Below are 20,284 nucleotides of genomic sequence, written 5' to 3' on the forward strand. Positions count from 1 at the left end.
CAAGCACCCACCACCATGTCCAAGTAATTTTTTGTATTTTTAGTAAACATAGGGTTTCACTGTGTTGGCCAGGCTGGTCTTGAACTCTTGACCTTAGGTGACCCACCCACCTCAGCCTCCCAAAGTGCAGGGATTACAGAAGTGAGCCACCATGCCCAGTTGAGACTCCATCTTAAAAATAAATAAAGAATTTAGAAAGATCAAGTCAAACACTGTTATGGAAAAACCATTTTTTAAATCATTTTTTTTTTAAATTGAGCAATAGGGACATCACTGGGGCCATAAAGGGCAGGAAATAAAGGAACATGTGAGCTTCTGGGGGATGTTGCTCAACTTTCTCCAGATTGTTCTTGCTGTAGGTGGCAGGTCTCCCTAGGTCTCTTTATTCTGCTTCCCGAGATACCAGGCAGGAGGCTTTCTCCTCTGTGAGTAGCCATGGGGTGCTTCTTCCAGTTTCAGTGAGTCCTGGCCTTCCTGGTTTGTGCTGGTGGTTGCTGGCAGTGACTCAAAGCAAAAGCCTATGTGGTAGAGCAGGCCCCTGCTAGGCTATGCTGCACCCACTCTCTGCACTTGATTCCTCGGCTAGCAGAGTGCAGACATTACTTTCTTCTGCCCAAAAAGGGACTCTGGAGAATTGAGTAGAGGAACATCAGGTTTTCTTTCAGGCCAGTTCAGCCTTGGGATGTTCAAAGCAGCCTCTCGTTGCAAACCACAGTTTCTGAGGCTTCTTGCTCATGGCTAGTTAGTATGGAAGGGGGCTTCTGGATGAGGAAGACTTAGGTAGAAAAATGACTCAGGTTCTATCTGCAGTGGTGGGCAGGGGAGGTCACTGCAGAAGAGGCATTTGTCCTTTCTCCCAAATGGCTTAGCCAGCGAGCTTCTGTGAGGTCAGCCTCCTGCCACTAGGCTGCAAGCGCCGAATTTTGGGGCTAGAGCAACCCAGGTCTTTATCTGACTCTGTCGTAGCTCGACGTCTCTTGGGAGCCCGCCTAGGGGCTGGCTTCTCTGCTTCAGCCTTTGCTGGGGTGGCCAAAGGAGCATCCCCATAGCTCCGGCAGCTGCCAACCAGGCAGTATGTCTCCCCATGCCAGCCTACCTGAGTTTCTCCACACCCTCGGTAGAGGACATGGTAGTGTCCAGGTGTGGGAGGAGAAGTGGCAGGCACTGCAGCTGGAAAGAAAAGCAGAATTAGTCACTTTTACCTTCTATACTGTGCTGCCATGGCCTCCCTTCTCTCATGTCTCTTCCTAAGAAGCCCTTTCGTCTTCTTGGCATCCCAGACACAGCCTTGGCCTATCAATCACCTCTATGTGTCCCCTAAGATGGGATGCTGGCTGCAAAAGCAGTTCTGTGGAGCCTGTGGCAGCAGCAGGAGATCTGAGATCCTCCTCATTCGCAGAGAGAACAGTAGCACCTCCCAGTAACTGCAATTGGATCCCCCGCCCCCCGCCGCCTTCTCTCCCTTCCATGACCAAAAAATACATTTCTTAAGGGCTGTCACTTCTGAGATTTTAATGGAAATTATTTTCAAGTTTTGTAAAAAATGATCTACTATAGGCCAGGTGCGATGGCTCATGCCTGTAATCCCAGCAGTTTGGGGGGCCGAGGCGGGCAGATCATGAGGTCAGGAGATCAAGACCATCCTGGCCAACATGGTGAAACCCAGTCTCTAGTAAAATACAAAAAATTAGCCAGGCGTGGTTGCATGTGCCTGTAGTCCCAGCTATTCAGGAGGCTGAGGCAGGGGAATTGCTTGAACCTGGGAGACAGAGGTTGCAGTGAGTTGAGATCATGCCACTGCACTCCAGGCCGGTGACAGAGCAAGACTCTATCTCAAAAAAAAAAAAAAAAAAAAGAGCTACTATTTGCCAGGCATGGTGGCTCACGCCTGTAATCTCAGTACTTTGGGAGGCTGAGGAGGGTGGATCACTTGAGTCCAGGAGTACCAGCCTGGCTGACATGACGAAACCCCATCTCTACTAAAAATACAAAAAATTGGCCAGGCGTGGTGGCACACATCTGTAGTCCCAGCTGCTTGGGATGCTGAGGCAGGAGAATCACTTGAACCTGGGAGGCGGAGGTTGCAGTGAGCCAAGATCTCACCACTGCATTCCAGCCTGGGCGGCAGAGCGGGGACATTGTCTCAGAAAAAAAAAAAAAAAAAAAAAGGATCTAAAATTGCGCCACTGCACTCCAACCTGGGTGACAGAACGAGACTAAAATAAAAAAGATCTAATAGAAATTGATGGGCCAGGCACAATGCCTCACATCTGTAATCCTAGTACTTCGGGAGTCTGAGGTAGGTGGATCGCTTGAGCTCAGGAGTTCAAGACCAGCCTAGGCAACATGGCAAAACCCTGTCAGTACTAAAAATAGAAAAAAATTAGCTGGGTGTGGTGGCGCATGTCTGTAGTCCCAGCTACTAGGGAGACTGAGTTGGGAGAATCCCCTGAGCCCAGGAAGTTGAGGTTTTCACTGTGATTATGCCAGTGCACTCCAACCTGGATGAGAGAGACCCTGTCTCCAAAAAAAAAATAAAATAAAAAAATTCAAGACCGGCCCCAGCAATATAGCAAGACCCCATCTCAATTAAAAAAAAAAAATTAGAGCCTTTCTGAACACCTACTCAGATGACATTCCACTTGCCCTCAGCAGTGAGCAGGAACACTGTGGGTCCCTGAGTGGCCACACCCTCAATATTACTTAGGCTGGGAAAGCTCTGAGGTATGGTGGGCCAGCCCAAAAGGAACATGTGCCACCCAGTGAAGCCATAGGTACAGCCACGTCTCTTGTATAGATGCCCACTGTAGGCCTACCTGCTGCGCTGCCCTCCCAGGGGACAGAAGACATGTTAGAGAGAATATAGAGGATCCGGTCAGACATTCTCTCTCAGCCAACCAAACAGATTGGTATCTCGTACAGAAATGGTAGGGAGGTTTCCCCAGGATAGTTGTGTAGACACACTGCCATGGAAACTGTGGAAGCCTGTGAGGTCATCACTACCCAGTGAGGTCACATAGAATCTCTGACTTAAGGGGCCGGCTTCAGGCCTTCAGGGTTTTGTGGAGGAGAGCAGGGCAGAGCTAGAGAGGAATCCTGCCTGGGCTGTCTCATTCAGCCCTCCCTACCCGTGCCTAGCAGCCACTGTGTGGAGCACATCTGTGGGCTGGCACAAGCCCCAGTGACCACAGGAGGGCAAGAGAAACCTAAATTCTGAGATGAGCTGGAGAGGCAACGTTAATCCAAGACATAGATAGGTAGCCACACACTGGTCTAAGGAATCAACAGAAGGAGAGGCAGAGATTGGGGTGGACAAAGGGATCGTGGAAAGACCTGAAGGACAAGTGAGATCTGGACATGCGCGAAGTGTACTGCCCAAGGGGTTCCCCTTACCCACGGCCTAAACAAAGCTGATTTATCAAGACAGGGAAATTGCAATAAAAAGTAATTCACAGGGCCGGGCATGGTGGCTCATGCCTATAATCCCAGCACTTTGGAAGGCCGAGGCGGGCGGATCACAAGGTTAGGAGTTCAAGACCAGCCTGACCAACGTGGTGAAACCCCATCTCTTAAAAAAAAAAATAAAAATGTTTTTGAAAAAAGAAAAAAAAAAGTAATTCATACAGAGCTAGCTGTGCAAGAGACTGGAGTCGTATTATTATTCAAATCAGGGAGCATTCAGGGATCAGAGTTTTAAAAAATTTGGTGGGTAGTGGGCAGTGAGTCCGCAAAGCTGATTGGTTGGGTCAGAGATGAAATCATCAGGAGTTGGCTTGGGCGTGGCAGCTCACACTTGTAATCCCAGCACTTTGGGAGGCCAAGGCAGCAGATCACTTGAGGTTAAGTGTTCAAGACCAGCCTGGCCAACATGTCGAAACCCCGTCTCTACTAAAAAAAAACAAAAATTAGCCGGGCGTGGTGGCGCATGTCTGTAATCACAGCTACTTGGGAGGCTGAAGCACAAGAATCACTGAAACCCAGGAGGCAGAGGTTGCAGTGAGCCAAGATTGTGTCACTGCACTCCAGCCTAGGCGACAGAGTGACACTTCACCTCAAAGAAAAAAAAAGAAAATAAATCATAGGTAGTCAAAGATATCCTCTTACCTTTAGTCAGTTCCTTGGGTGGTGTCAGCTGATCCATTAAGTGCAGGGTCTTTGTTATTTTATTTATTTATATTTTTTGAGACAGAGTCTCACTCTGTTGTCCAAGCTGGAGTGCAGTGGTGCAATGATCTTGACTCACTGCAACCTCCCCCTCAAGGGAGAAGCTGGGACTACAGGCACCCGCCACCACGCCCAGCTAATTTTTGTACTTGTAGTAGAGATGGGGTTTTGCCATGTTGGCCAGGCTGGTCTCAAACTCCCACACTCAAGTGATCTGCTGGCCTTGGCCTAATCCCAAAGTGCTGGGATTATAGGTGTGAGCCACTGCGCCCAGCCAATCAAGTGCAGGGTCTGCAAAATATCTTAAGCACTGATATTATGTCATATATGTATTAAATATAACATATATATAAAACACACACACACTCATATATATATAAAAAATTTTTTTTTTGAGATGAAGTCTAACTTTTTCGCCCAGGCTGGAGTTTAGTGGCATGATGTGGGCTCACTGTAACCTCCGCCTCCCAGATTCAAGTGATTCTCCTGCCTCAGCCTCCTGAGTAGCTGGGATTACAGGTGCCCTCCACCATGCCTCGCTAATTTTTGTATTTTTAGCAGAGATGGGGTTTCAGTCAGTCTGGTCTTGAACTCCTGACCTCAAGTGATCCACCTGCCTCAGCCTCCCAAAGTGCTGGGATTACAGGCGTGAGCCACCGCACCTGGACTATATATATAATTTTAAAAAATTAAAAGATTAACAAATATGGAACCCTTCATGGATTTGCGTGTCATCCCTGCACAAGGGGCCATGCTAATGTTCTCTGTATAGTTCCAATTTTAGTATATCTGTTGAAGCGAGCATGATCTTAGGTTTTGTTGGTTTTTTTTTGAGCTGGAGTCTTGCTCTGTTGCCCAGGCTGGAGTGCAGTGGTGTGATCTTGGCTTACTGCAACCTCTACCTCCTAGGTTCAAATATTCTCCTACATCAGCCTCCTGAGTAGTTGGGATTACAGGCGTATGCCAGCACGCTGGGCTAATTTTTTTATTTTTAGTAGAGATGGGGATCCACCATGTTGGTCAGGCAGGTCTTGAACTCCTGACCTTGTGATTGGCCCGCCTCGGCCTCCCAAAGGGCTGGGATTACAGGTGTGAGCCACCGTGCCCTGCCAATTTTAGGTTTTATATAGTGATGTTATCCCCAAGAGCAGTTTGGGGAATGGTCAGAATCTTGTAGCCTCTGCCAAGTGCAGTGGCTGTTGCACTATTACACTCCAGCCTGGGCAACAAAAGTGAAATTCTGTAAAAAAAAAAAAAAAAATCATATATCCTCCAGCTGCATGACTCCTAAACCATAATTTCCAATCCTTTGGCTGATTTTGTTAGTCCTACAAAGGCAGTCTAGTCCCCAGGCAAGAAGGGGTTTATTTTGGGAAAGGGCTGTTATCATCTTTGTTTTAAACTATAAACTAAGTTCCTCCCAAAGTTAGTTCAGCCTATGGCCAGGAATAAACAAGGACATCCTGGAGGTTAGAAGCAAGTTGGTTAGGTCAGATCTCTTTCACTGTCTCAGTTATAATTTTGCAATGGCGGTTTCAATAGGAGAGGGAATACATTCCAATTAAGAAGAATAACAGCATACAGGCTCTTCTTGACCTTGTTCTGCCCCAAATGTAAATTCATAGCACCCTCATATTTTTACAACCTAAGACTCAAAAACCCCAAGAGGTTAGGAGTCTGTCCAAGGTCACACAGATAGCAGAGAGGCATTCTGATCAGCAGGGCTTCATTTGGGGCTCCAGATTTATAGCTGTTAAGAATGTGAGGACAAGCTCATTACATTGAAACATGATGTACACTGGGAGGGATGTTAAACGTGCTCCAAGGCAAAATGAGGCTCCCAAATGACTGTATGAAGTATGAATAATGGTTCTATTTTTTAAATTTTTTTCTTTTTTCAGAGACAGGGTCTTACTTTGTCATTCAGGCTGGAGTACAGTGGCACCATCATAGCTCACTGTAACCTGGAACTTCTGGCCTCAAGTGATCCTCCTGCCTTGGCATCCCAAAGTGCTGGGATTATAGGTATGAGATACCATGTCTACAGATGAACCTATTTTAACATGAAATTCAAACAAATTCAGCTGGGCATGGTGGCTCATCCCTGTAATCCCAGCACTTTGGGAGGTCGAGGCGGGTGGACCATGAGGTCAAATCGCTTGAACCTGGAAGGCGGAGGTTGCAGTGAGCCGAGATTGCACCACTGCACTCCAGCCTGGGCAACAAAGTGAGACCCCTTCTCAAAAAAAAAAAAAGAAAGAAAGAAAGAAAAAGAAATTCAAACAAATTCATGACAAGATAACGATACCAAATGATTGGCCAGGCACCTTGGCTCATGCCTGTAATCCCAGCACTTTGGGAGGCTCAGGTGAGTGAATCACTTGAGGCCAGGAGTTCATGATCGGCCAGGCCAACATGGCAAAACCCCATCTATACTAAAAATATAAAAACTAGCTGGGCATGGTGGCGTACCTGTAATCCTAGTTACTTAGGAGACTGAGGCATGAGAATCGCTTGAACCTGGGAGGCAGAGGTTGCAGTGAGCTGATTGTGCCACTGCACTCCAGCCTGAGTGACAGAGTAAGACTGTCTCAAAAAAAAAAAATCATAACCTTTTCATTACTCTCGCCTCTTTTTAAATAGGCAAACAATGACAATCTCATCACTATGAAAAGATGATAAGATTTGGCTTCCAGCAGCAGTCCAGGTCAACATTGTGAAGAGGTATCAAAAGGTCATTTGGGCCAGGCGTGGCGGCTCATGCCTGTAATCCTAGTACTTTGGGAGGTGGAGGCAAGAGTATCTCTTGAGCCCAGGAGTTTGAGACTAGCCTGGGCAACATAGCTAGACTTTGTGTCTATATTTTTTATATTAAAAAAGGGCAATTTGGTCCTACTCAAAGGAAATAGGCAACTCTGTCCTTAGCCAGATCAGGACCACACTAGGACCAGCCTTTGGCTCAGTGTGGCCAAGAACTTCCTACCAAAGAGAGATGACCTTTAGGAGAGGTCTCCCTATTACTGGCCTTGAAAAAGCAAACATGGGACATTTATTTAGTGGGGTTATTGCAGAGGGCATGTGCTCAGGAGGTAGAGACAGCGTGATCTCTGGAGACTGGGTCACCCTGGTTGGGGATCATGGTACCTTCTCTCATAAGTTACTTTAGTGTGGTGCATGTTAGGACAGAAGTCAGGCCTAATTACAGCAGACTGCCTGCAGGGAGTGGTAGGAGGTAAAATATCACAGGGACAGTTCCTGGGAAGTTTGTTCTGGCTGGAAGGCTAGCATGAGATCACTCAGATTCTCCAAGACTCTGGAGAGAGTAGTTGTCCGGAAGCATTGCTCTGGTTTGTGAGGGTACTAAGCCTTACAGGACTTTGCTGGGACTCTGGGAAAGGCAGTACAGAATAGACAAATGGTTTATCGATTTAGGAGGGCCCAAGTATCACCTTGGGAAGTTTACAAAGGCAATATTCTCAGGTCAAACTTTAGAGAGCTTAATCCCATCTGGAGTGGGGCTCAGGATTCTGTTTTTTTGTTTTTTTTTTTTGAGAGAGGGTATTGGCTCTGTCACCCAGGCTGGAGTGAAGAGGCACAATCTCTGCTCACTGAAACCTCCGCCTCCTGGGTTCAAGCCATTCTTGTTCCTCAGCTTCCCAAGTAGTTTCGATTACAGGCGTGCACCACCACACCCAGTTAATTTTTTCGTATTTTTAGTAGAGATGGGATTTCACCATATTGGCTAGGCTGGTCTCAAACTCCTGACCTCAGGTGATCCGCCTGCCTCAGCCTCCCAAAGTGCTGGGTTTACAGGCATGAGCCACTGTGCTCGGCTCTTTTTTTTTTTTTTTGAGACAGAGTCTCGCTCTGTTGCCCAGACTGGAGTGCAGTGGTATGATCTTGGCTCACTGCAACCTCCACCTCCCAGGTCCAAGTGATTCTCCTGCTTTAACCTCCCGAGTAGTTGGGACTACAGGCGTGCACCACAACACCCTGTTAATTTTTGTATTTTTAGTAGAAACAGGATGTCCCCATGTTGTCCAGGTTAGTCTTGAATTCACCTCAGGTGACCTGCTTGCCTCGGCCTCCCAAAGTGCTGGGATTATAGGCAAGAGCCATGCACTTGGCCTGGATTCTGCACTTTTTTTTTTGAGACAGAGTCTTGCTTTGCCACCAAGCTGGAGTGCAGTGGCACAATCTCTGTTCACTGCAACCTCTGCCTCCTAGGTTAAAGTGATTCCCCTGCGTCAGCCTCCCGAGTAGCTAGGACTACAGGTGTCCATCACCACGCCCGGCTAATTTTTTTGTATTTTAGGGGTTTCACCATGTTGGCCAGGATGGTCTCGATCTCCTGACCTCATGATCTGCCCGCCTTGGCCTCCCAAAGTGCTGGGATTACAGGTGTGAGCCACTGTGCTGAGCCTTTTTTTTTTTTTTTTGAGATGGGAATCTGGTTCTGTTCCCCAGGCTGGAGTGCAGTGGCACGATCTCAGCTCACTGCAACCTTTGCCTCCTGGCTTCAAGTGATTCCCATCTCAGCCTCCTGAGTAGCTGGGATAACAGGTGTGTGCTACCATGCCTGGCTAATTTTTTTTTTTTTTTTTAAAAGACGGGGTTTCACCATGTTGGTTAAGCTGGTCTTGAACTCCTGACCTCAGGTGATCTGCCCGCCTTGGCCTCCAAAGTGCTTGGATTACAGGCATGAGCCACCACACCTGGCTGACGCCTGGCTAATTTTTATATTTTTAGTAGAGACGAGGTTTCACCATCTCAGACTGATGTTGAACTCCTGACCTTGTGACCCAGCCGCCTTAGCCTCCCAAGGTGCTAGGATGACAAGTATGAGCCACCTCACCCAGCCAGTACTAATTATTCTTAGGGGAAGCACGTAAAAACATCATTTATTGTTAGAAATCATGACATCACACAAAGTCAAAATCCACTTTTATTTTTCACGTCTTGTGAAAGACTACAGAGAGCCATGCTCAGCAGCTTCTTCTCCAATGCTGGCCAGCAGCTTACCTTTCTAAGTCATACAGCAGCTCATCCGGCCCTCAAGGGGCTGAAAGGGCAGCCCAGAGCCTCCCACTGACAGGTGTGCTCACCCACCCAAGACACTGGGAAAGATCCCTGTTCAAGCATCACATTTTACTCAGATTTGTCAAAATCGGGTTGCTGTGGCAAAGGCTCTTTCACTGAGGATGGCAGTCCTGGAAGACTTCTCCTTCGGCGAGCCGCCAGTTCAATCTTCTGAACCAGGCTCACATCCCAGGGATGGGTCACAAAACTGATGACGGTGCCTGGAACCTCACTCCCCACACGGCCCACTCTCCCTGCTCTATGGATGTAATCTTGCAGCGTGGGGGGGAAATCATAATTGATAACCAGCTCCACACCAGTGCTGTCCAGGCCTCGAGAGGCTATGTCTGTGCAGAGAAGTATGTCTTGGGAGCCCTTCTGGAAGGACTGGAAGATACCTGCCCTCATCAAGGCTGGCATTTGCCCCTGCAACCTTAGGTGTTGGATTTTGTGGTCATCCAGAATATATCCCAGCCAGTTCACAGTGCTGGAGCTATTACAGAACACCAGAACAGTTCCTGAGGGGCCAGTCTTTTCTGCTCTGTCACGATGCTTCAGGATGTGCACCAGCTCGGTCACCTTATCTGCTCCCTTCAGTCTCAGAAATGTCTGTTTCACATGAGGCATGATACAGTGGAGCTTGGAGCTGGTGATGGTGGTGACAGAATCTGCACTGGCGACTTTATTCAGCCCTGCCCTGGAGCTCTCTAAGCTTCCTGTTTTTATGCAGAAAGCCTGCCCACCAGTGAAGCTGAACAAGTGAGATCTCCCTGACATCAAATCTGGTTAAATCTGAGAAGTTTAGTTAAAAACAACACAAAACTTTTTTTTTTTGAAACAGGATCTTACTCTGTGACCCAGGCTGGAGTGCAGTGGTGCCGACCTGGCTCATTGCAGCCTCAAATTTCGGGGCTCAGGTGATCCACCCACCTCAGCCTCCAGAGGAGCAGGGACTACAGGCTGGTGCCACTATACCCAGCTAATTTTTATGTTTGTTTTGTTTTGTTTTGTTTTTGGTAGAGATGGGATTTCACCATGTTGTCCAGGCTGGTCTCAAACTCCTGATATCAACTGATCCTCCCACCTTAGCCTCCCACAGTGTTGGGATTACAAGCATGAGCCACTGTGCCCAGCCCAAAAAAATTTTTATTAGGGAAAATTGTAAATATATGAGAAAGGAGAGAGAAGAGCATGTTAACTCCCATGTAACCATCACCCAGTTTCAACAATTATCAACTGATGGCCCATATTATTTCATTTATACTCTCACTCACCCCTCTCTACAGATTATTTTAAAGCAAATCACAGACATCTATTTCATCCATATTTAAGTGTGGATCTCTAAAAGGTAAGGACTCTTTTTAGGCTGGGCATGTGGCTCATGCCTGTAATCCTAGCACTTTGGGAGGCAGAGGTGGGTGGATCACCTGAGGTCAGCAGTTCGAGACCAGCTTGGCCAACATGGCGAAACCCCACCTCTCCTAAAATACAAAAGTTAGCTGGGCATCATCGTGGGCAGCTATAAATAATCCTAGCTACTTGTGAGTCTGAGACAGGATAACTGCTTGAACCTGGGAGGTGGAGATTGCAGTGAGCTGAGATTGTGCCACTGCACTTCAGCCTGGGCAACAGAGAGAGACTCTGTTGCTAAATAAATAAATAAATAAATGGTAAGGGCTCTTTTTTTTTCCCTCCAGATCTTTTTTTTTTTTTTTTTTTTTTTTTTTTTTAAGAGACAGGGTTTCACCATATTGGTCAGGCAGCTCTCGAACTCCTGACCTCAGGTGATCCGCCTGTCTCAGCCTCCCAAAGTGCTGGGATTACAGGTGTGAGCCACCATGCCCAGCAGGGCTCTTTTTTTAAAAAAAAAATTTAGAGTTGGGGTTTCACCATGTTGGTCAGGCTGGTCTGGAACTCGACCTCAGGTGATCCACCCACTTCGGCCTCCCAAAGTGCTGGGATTATGTGAGCCACCTCACCTGGCAAGGGCTCTTTTTAAAAGATGACTACAACCAGGTGTGATGGGCCATTCCTGTAGTCCTACCTACCTGGGAGGCTGGAATGGGAGGATTGCTTTAGGAGAAGAGTTTGAGGCCAGCCTGGGCAACATAATGAAACCCTGTCTCTGAAAATAAATAAATAAATAACAATTACCATGACATTATGGCCCCTATAAAAGTTAACAGTACTTTTCTTTTAAAACTTGTAGAGACAGGGTCTTGTTTTGTTCCCCAGGCTGGTCTCGAACTCCTGGGCTAAAGCAATCCTCCTGCTTTGGCCTCTTTTTTTTTTTTTGAGGCGGAATCTTGTTCTGTCACCAGGCTGGAGTGCAGTGGCAAGATCTTGGCTCACTGCAACCTCCACCTCCTGGGTTTACGTGATTCTCCTGCTCAGCCTCCTGAGTAGCTGGGACTGCAGGCGTGTGCCACCACATCTATTTTTGATATTTTTAGTAGAGATGGGGGTTTCACCATGTTGGGCAGGATGGTTTTGATCTCTTGACCTCATGATCTGCCTGCCTCGGCCTCCCAAAGCACTGGGATTATAGGTGTGAGCCACCGAACCCAGACCCGATTTGGCCTCTTAAAGTTTTGGGATTACAGGCATGAGCCGCCACACCCAGCCACTTCTTTTTTTTTTTTTGAGATGGAGTTTTGTTCTTGTTGCCTAGGTTGGAGTGAAATGGCGTGGTCTCGGCTCACTGCAACCTCCGCCTCCCAGGTTCAAGAGATTCTACTGCCTCAGCCTCCCAAGTAGCTGGGATTACAGGCATGCACTACAACACCTGGCTAATTTTTTTGTATTTTTAGTAGAAATGGGTTTCACCATGTTGGCCAGGCTGGTCTCAAACTCCTGACCTCATGTCATCCACCCACCTTTGCCTCCCAAAGTGCTGGGATTACAGGCATGAGCCACTGCATCCAGCCCACTTATTTAGTATCATAAATTATCTATCATGTTCAAATTTCTCTGATTGTCCAATTATTTGTTTATTTATTTAGAGATGGAGTCTCAATCTGTAGCCCAGGCTGGAGTGCAGTGGCATGATCTCAGCTCACTGCAACCTCTGACTCCCAGGTCTCGGTTCAAGTAATTCTCCTACCTCAGCCTCTCAAGTAGCTGTGATTATAGGTACGAGCCACCATGCCCAGCTAGTTTTTAAATTTTTTTTTAGTAGAGATGGGGTTTTGCCATGTTGGCCAGTCTGGTCTTGAACTCCTGACCTCCTGATCCGCCTGCCTTGGCCTCCCAAAGTGCTGGGAGCCACCGCACCTGGCCCGATTGTCCAATTTTTAAATAATTCATTGGTTTGAACTGTAATTGGGGGCTGGGCGCTGCGGCACACGTCTGTAATCCCAGCACTTTGGGAGGCCGAGGCAGGCGGATCAGGAGGTCAGGAGTTCAAGACCAGCCTGGCCAACATGGTGAAACCCCATCTCTTAAAAAAAAATCAAAAGCAAAAACAACAAAAAAGAACTGTAATTGGAGCTAAGACTGCCCACATTGTAAATGGTTGTTATGGCTCAATCTACAGGTTCCTCTTCCCTCTTTTTTCTTCCTTGCAATTTCTTTGTTGAAAAAATCATGTCCTTGTCTGTTAGAGTTTTTCATGTTTTGGAGTTTTCTGATTGCAACTCATGGTGTCATTTAACATGTTCCCATGTCCCTGTGTTTTCTATAAACTGATAGCTAAGGCAAGCTTTTATTTATTGAAAAAAATTTTCTGATTATTTTTAATATTTTTTGTTGAGATGGAGTGCTGCTGTGCTGCCCAGGTTGGTCTCAAGCTCTTGGACTCAAGTAATCCTCCCACCTTGGCCTCCCAAAGTGCTGGGATTACAGGCATAAACCACCATGCCCAGCTGAGGGGAAGCTTTTAATACTGTGGAGGTCCAGGGCCCCACCCTAAAACTTTAGACTGGTGTGGGTGCTGGGAATCACTCACCTTTTTAAGGGCCCCAGATGAGTCTGTTGGTTTCAGGTTTGGGAATTGCCAACCTCTCCCATCCATCCAGGAACCACAAATCTGCTTCAATCACACTACGGATGAGAGCCTCTGGGGGGGTTAACGGAGACTCTCACTGGGGACTCTTTGGGAGCCCAGGATCTGTTTGTGCCTCCTTCCTCTAACCTAAGTTAGGAAAACCTATCAGGACCTTTCCTGGTCTCCACAGTATAGATGTTGGTGGGAGGAGCAACTGTCTTGCTGCTGGACCCCATAAGGACAAGTGAGTTGCTGACAATTCTAACTTTTTCTGGGCCACTGATACAGGCGGGCTTGGGACAAACATCATGGTGTTTCTTCTCTGCTGACTGTTCCTCCACTCCCACTCCCCAGCACCAGCTGTCCCAACTGCAGAGAGAGACAGTCCCCTGGTAACAGCCAGCACCTCACTACCATGGCACACAGCAGTCAGAGGGATCTTTTAAGCATCTACATCAGATTACTTCCCTACCTTACTCAGATTCCTCCATGACTTCCCATTACACTTAAAACAAGATCCACTGTCCTTACCATGGTTGGCAAGGCCTGGTATGGTCTGGGCCATGCTTACTTGCTTGCCCCTCCCCTCCCCCACCTCCCTACTTCACCCCTCCCCCACTACACCCGTCTCCATCCCTCCCCTCTTCACCCCTCCCCTCCCTTTTCTTTCTCTTTTTTTTTCTGACAGAGTCTCACTTGTTACCCAGGCTGAAGTGCAGTGGCAGGATAATGGTTAATTGCAGCCTGCACCTCCTGGGCTCAAGCAATCCTTCTACCTCAGTCAGCTTCCTGAGTAGTTGGGAACCACAGCCATGCACCACCACACCCAGCTAATTTTTTAATTTTTTGTAGAAAGGGCATCTCCCTATGTTGCCAAGCTGGGCTCAAACTCCTAGGCTCAAGCGATCCTCTCTCCTTGGCCTCCCAGCAACCACATCTTTCAGTCTCCTCTATCTTTCCTCCCTGGCCACACTGGCCTTTCTGTGTCCCTCAAATTGGTCAGTCTTGTAGGCAGAGTGTATTGGCTCACACCTGTAAACCTAGTATTCTGGGAGGCCAAGGTGGGCGGATCACCTGAGGTCTGGTGTTCAAGACCAGCCTGGCCAACATAGTGAAACCCTATCTTTACTAAAAATACAAAAATTACCCTGGTATGGTAGCATGAGCCTGTAGTCCCAGCTACTTGGGAGGCTGAGGCAGGAGAATTGCTTGAACATGGGAGGCAGAGGTTGCAGAGATCCAGCTACTGCACTCCAGCCTGGGCGACAGAGCAATAATCTGTCTCAAAAAAAAAAAAAAAAAAAAAAGAGGTGCTCAATAAATACTTGTTGAATAAATGAATGGATGGATAGGTGAATTGATAGATGGAACAGCATCTTCTTAGTCATTTCCTTCCTCTCCTAACACTCTCTCAAACACACACACACACACACACACACACGGAAACACTCACTGGACTGGGCTCTACATTTCTTTTTCTTTTTTATTTTTTGAGACAAGGTCTTGTTGTGTCACCCAGTCACCCAAGCTGCTGAAATGCAGTGGTGTGATCATAGCTTACTGCTGCCTTCAACTCCTGGCTTTAAGCAATTCTCACGCCTCAGCCCCCCAAGTCGCTAGGACTACAGGTGCATGCCACCATGCCCAGCTAATTATTTTAATTTTTGTAGAGACGGGATCTCATTAGTTGCCCAAGCTCGTCTCAAACGCCTGGCTTCAAGCAATCCTCCCACCTTGGCCTCCCAAAGTATTGAGATTACAGGCGTGAGCCATTGTGTCCAACCAGGCTCTGTGTTTCTTTTCTAATTTTTATTTATTAGGGAGGCTGAGGCAGATGGATCACTTGAGCCCAGGAGTTAGATCAGTCTGGACAACATGATGAGACTCCATTTTTTTTTTTTAGAGGCCAAGTCTTGCTCTGCTGCCCAGGCTGGAGTGCAGTGGGGCAATCTTGGCTCACTGCAACCTCCGTCTCACAGGTTCTAGCAATTCTCCAGCCTCAGCCTCCCAAGTAGCTGGGACTACAGGCGTATGCCGCCACTCCCAGCTAATTTTTTGTAATTTAATAGAGATGGAGTTTCACCGTGTTGCCCAGGCTGGTCTCGAATTCCTGAGCTCAGGCAATCCACCTGCCTCAGCCTCCCAAAGTGCTAGGTGTGAGCCACTTCGAGCCCGGCTTTTTTTTTTTTTTCTTAGAGATGGTGTTTCACCATATTGGTCAGGCTGGTGTCGAACTCCTGACCTCAGGTGATCCACCCACCTTAGCCTCCCAAAGTGCTGGGAAGTCACTGCACCCAGCCATGGCTTTTTTTTTTTTTTTAGACAGAGTTGCACTCTTTTTGCCCAGGCTAGAGTACAGTGGTGCGATCTTGGCTCACTGCAACCTCTGCTTCCTGGGTTCAAGCGATTCTCCTGCCTCAGGCTTCTGAGTAGCTGAGATTACAAGCACCCACCACCATGTCCAAGTAATTTTTTGTATTTTTAGTAAACATAGGGTTTCACTGTGTTGGCCAGGCTGGTCTTGAACTCTTGACCTTAGGTGACCCACCCACCTCAGCCTCCCAAAGTGCAGGGATTACAGAAGTGAGCCACCATGCCCAGTTGAGACTCCATCTTAAAAATAAATAAAGAATTTAGAAAGATCAAGTCAAACACTGTTATGGAAAAACCATTTTTTTAATCATTTTTTTTTTTTAATTGAGCAATAGGGACATCACTGGGGCCATAAAGGGCAGGAAATAAAGGAACATGTGAGCTTCCGGGGGATGTTGCTCAACTTTCTCCAGATTGTTCTTGCTGTAGGTGGCAGGTCTCCCTAGGTCTCTTTATTCTGCTTCCCGAGATACCAGGCAGGAGGCTTTCTCCTCTGTGAGTAGCCATGGGGTGCTTCTTCCAGTTTCAGTGAGTCCTGGCCTTCCTGGTTTGTGCTGGTGGTTGCTGGCAGTGACTCAAAGCAAAAGCCTATGTGGTAGAGCAGGCCCCTGCTAGGCTATGCTGCACCCACTCTCTGCACTTGATTCCTCGGCTAGCAGAGTGCAGACATTACTTTCTTCTGCCCAAAAAGGGACTCTGGAGAATTGAGTAGAGGAACATCAGGTTTTCTTTCAGGCCAGTTCAGCCTTGGGATGTTCAAAGCAGCCTCTCGTTGCAAACCACAGTTTCTGAGGCTTCTTGCTCATGGCTAGTTAGTATGGAAGGGGGCTTCTGGATGAGGAAGACTTAGGTAGAAAAATGACTCAGGTTCTATCTGCAGTGGTGGGCAGGGGAGGTCACTGCAGAAGAGGTATTTGTCCTTTCTCCCAAATGGCTTAGCCAGCGAGCTTCTGTGAGGTCAGCCTCCTGCCACTAGGCTGCAAGCGCCGAATTTTGGGGCTAGAGCAACCCAGGTCTTTATCTGACTCTGTCGTAGCTCGACGTCTCTTGGGAGCCCGCCTAGGGGCTGGCTTCTCTGCTTCAGCCTTTGCTGGGGTGGCCAAAGGAGCATCCCCATAGCTCCAGCAGCTGCCAACCAGGCAGTATGTCTCCCCATGCCAGCCTACCTGAGTTTCTCCACACCCTCGGTAGAGGACATGGTAGTGTCCAGGTGTGGGAGGAGAAGTGGCAGGCACTGCAGCTGGAAAGAAAAGCAGAATTAGTCACTTTTACCTTCTATACTGTGCTGCCATGGCCTCCCTTCTCTCATGTCTCTTCCTAAGAAGCCCTTTCGTCTTCTTGGCATCCCAGACACAGCCTTGGCCTATCAATCACCTCTATGTGTCCCCTAAGATGGGATGCTGGCTGCAAAAGCAGTTCTGTGGAGCCTGTGGCAGCAGCAGGAGATCTGAGATCCTCCTCATTCGCAGAGAGAACAGTAGCACCTCCCAGTAACTGCAATTGGATCCCCCGCCCCCCGCCGCCTTCTCTCCCTTCCATGACCAAAAAATACATTTCTTAAGGGCTGTCACTTCTGAGATTTTAATGGAAATTATTTTCAAGTTTTGTAAAAAATGATCTACTATAGGCCAGGTGCGATGGCTCATGCCTGTAATCCCAGCAGTTTGGGGGGCCGAGGCGGGCAGATCATGAGGTCAGGAGATCAAGACCATCCTGGCCAACATGGTGAAACCCAGTCTCTAGTAAAATACAAAAAATTAGCCAGGCGTGGTTGCATGTGCCTGTAGTCCCAGCTATTCAGGAGGCTGAGGCAGGGGAATTGCTTGAACCTGGGAGACAGAGGTTGCAGTGAGTTGAGATCATGCCACTGCACTCCAGGCCGGTGACAGAGCAAGACTCTATCTCAAAAAAAAAAAAAAAAAAAAGAGCTACTATTTGCCAGGCATGGTGGCTCACGCCTGTAATCTCAGTACTTTGGGAGGCTGAGGAGGGTGGATCACTTGAGTCCAGGAGTACCAGCCTGGCTGACATGACGAAACCCCATCTCTACTAAAAATACAAAAAATTGGCCAGGCGTGGTGGCACACATCTGTAGTCCCAGCTGCTTGGGATGCTGAGGCAGGAGAATCACTTGAACCTGGGAGGCGGAGGTTGCAGTGAGCCAAGATCTCACCACTGCATTCCAGCCTGGGCGGCAGAGCGGGGACATTGTCTCAGAAAAAAAAAAAAAAAAAAAAAGGATCTAAAATTGCGCCACTGCACTCCAACCTGGGTGACAGAACGAGACTAAAATAAAAAAGATCTAATAGAAATTGATGGGCCAGGCACAATGCCTCACATCTGTAATCCTAGTACTTCGGGAGTCTGAGGTAGGTGGATCGCTTGAGCTCAGGAGTTCAAGACCAGCCTAGGCAACATGGCAAAACCCTGTCAGTACTAAAAATAGAAAAAAATTAGCTGGGTGTGGTGGCGCATGTCTGTAGTCCCAGCTACTAGGGAGACTGAGTTGGGAGAATCCCCTGAGCCCAGGAAGTTGAGGTTTTCACTGTGATTATGCCAGTGCACTCCAACCTGGATGAGAGAGACCCTGTCTCCAAAAAAAAAATAAAATAAAAAAATTCAAGACCGGCCCCAGCAATATAGCAAGACCCCATCTCAATTAAAAAAAAAAAATTAGAGCCTTTCTGAACACCTACTCAGATGACATTCCACTTGCCCTCAGCAGTGAGCAGGAACACTGTGGGTCCCTGAGTGGCCACACCCTCAATATTACTTAGGCTGGGAAAGCTCTGAGGTATGGTGCGCCAGCCCAAAAGGAACATGTGCCACCCAGTGAAGCCATAGGTACAGCCACGTCTCTTGTATAGATGCCCACTGTAGGCCTACCTGCTGCGCTGCCCTCCCAGGGGACAGAAGACATGTTAGAGAGAATATAGAGGATCCGGTCAGACATTCTCTCTCAGCCAACCAAACAGATTGGTATCTCGTACAGAAATGGTAGGGAGGTTTCCCCAGGATAGTTGTGTAGACACACTGCCATGGAAACTGTGGAAGCCTGTGAGGTCATCACTACCCAGTGAGGTCACATAGAATCTCTGACTTAAGGGGCCGGCTTCAGGCCTTCAGGGTTTTGTGGAGGAGAGCAGGGCAGAGCTAGAGAGGAATCCTGCCTGGGCTGTCTCATTCAGCCCTCCCTACCCGTGCCTAGCAGCCACTGTGTGGAGCACATCTGTGGGCTGGCACAAGCCCCAGTGACCACAGGAGGGCAAGAGAAACCTAAATTCTGAGATGAGCTGGAGAGGCAACGTTAATCCAAGACATAGATAGGTAGCCACACACTGGTCTAAGGAATCAACAGAAGGAGAGGCAGAGATTGGGGTGGACAAAGGGATCGTGGAAAGACCTGAAGGACAAGTGAGATCTGGACATGCGCGAAGTGTACTGCCCAAGGGGTTCCCCTTACCCACGGCCTAAACAAAGCTGATTTATCAAGACAGGGAAATTGCAATAAAGAGTAATTCACAGGGCCGGGCATGGTGGCTCATGCCTATAATCCCAGCACTTTGGAAGGCCGAGGCGGGCGGATCACAAGGTTAGGAGTTCAAGACCAGCCTGACCAACGTGGTGAAACCCCATCTCTTAAAAAAAAAAATAAAAATGTTTTTGAAAAAAGAAAAAAAAAAGTAATTCATACAGAGCTAGCTGTGCAAGAGACTGGAGTCGTATTATTATTCAAATCAGGGAGCATTCAGGGATCAGAGTTTTAAAAAATTTGGTGGGTAGTGGGCAGTGAGTCCGCAAAGCTGATTGGTTGGGTCAGAGATGAAATCATCAGGAGTTGGCTTGGGCGTGGCAGCTCACACTTGTAATCCCAGCACTTTGGGAGGCCAAGGCAGCAGATCACTTGAGGTTAAGTGTTCAAGACCAGCCTGGCCAACATGTCGAAACCCCGTCTCTACTAAAAAAAAACAAAAATTAGCCGGGCGTGGTGGCGCATGTCTGTAATCACAGCTACTTGGGAGGCTGAAGCACAAGAATCACTGAAACCCAGGAGGCAGAGGTTGCAGTGAGCCAAGATTGTGTCACTGCACTCCAGCCTAGGCGACAGAGTGACACTTCACCTCAAAGAAAAAAAAAGAAAATAAATCATAGGTAGTCAAAGATATCCTCTTACCTTTAGTCAGTTCCTTGGGTGGTGTCAGCTGATCCATTAAGTGCAGGGTCTTTGTTATTTTATTTATTTATATTTTTTGAGACAGAGTCTCACTCTGTTGTCCAAGCTGGAGTGCAGTGGTGCAATGATCTTGACTCACTGCAACCTCCCCCTCAAGGGAGAAGCTGGGACTACAGGCACCCGCCACCACGCCCAGCTAATTTTTGTACTTGTAGTAGAGATGGGGTTTTGCCATGTTGGCCAGGCTGGTCTCAAACTCCCACACTCAAGTGATCTGCTGGCCTTGGCCTAATCCCAAAGTGCTGGGATTATAGGTGTGAGCCACTGCGCCCAGCCAATCAAGTGCAGGGTCTGCAAAATATCTTAAGCACTGATATTATGTCATATATGTATTAAATATAACATATATATAAAACACACACACACTCATATATATATAAAAAATTTTTTTTTTGAGATGAAGTCTAACTTTTTCGCCCAGGCTGGAGTTTAGTGGCATGATGTGGGCT

General features: G+C 47.7%; 2 protein-coding genes and 1 non-coding gene across 3 annotated transcripts; all 3 read right to left on the bottom strand.

The window, feature by feature from the left end:
- Window positions 1-213: 213 nt before the first annotated feature.
- LOC135277206 (DPEP2 neighbor protein) lies at window positions 214-3,019 on the bottom strand. The gene is made up of 2 exons (XM_064382949.1): window positions 2,817-3,019; window positions 214-1,170 (listed from the first exon to the last, which is right to left on the bottom strand). Exons 1-2 carry the CDS (start codon window positions 2,881-2,883, stop codon window positions 866-868), a joined length of 372 nt encoding a protein of 123 aa, XP_064239019.1. The 5' UTR covers window positions 2,884-3,019; the 3' UTR covers window positions 214-865.
- A 1,845-nt stretch (window positions 3,020-4,864) lies between these two features.
- On the bottom strand, window positions 4,865-4,969 carry LOC135277359 (U6 spliceosomal RNA). The gene has a single exon (XR_010344973.1). It is a non-coding gene; the product is annotated as a U6 spliceosomal RNA (small nuclear RNA).
- A 10,971-nt stretch (window positions 4,970-15,940) lies between these two features.
- DPEP2NB (DPEP2 neighbor) lies at window positions 15,941-18,554 on the bottom strand. Its single transcript, XM_021672529.2, has 2 exons — window positions 18,488-18,554; window positions 15,941-16,841 (listed from the first exon to the last, which is right to left on the bottom strand). Exons 1-2 carry the CDS (start codon window positions 18,552-18,554, stop codon window positions 16,537-16,539), a joined length of 372 nt encoding a protein of 123 aa, XP_021528204.2. The 3' UTR covers window positions 15,941-16,536.
- Between the last annotated feature and the right edge of the window lie 1,730 nt (window positions 18,555-20,284).

Source organism: Aotus nancymaae, unplaced genomic scaffold, assembly GCF_030222135.1.
Source record: "Aotus nancymaae isolate 86718 unplaced genomic scaffold, 86718_ANA_hifiasm-v0.15.2.pri h1tg000030l, whole genome shotgun sequence".
NCBI classification, from domain to species: domain Eukaryota; kingdom Metazoa; phylum Chordata; class Mammalia; order Primates; family Aotidae; genus Aotus; species Aotus nancymaae.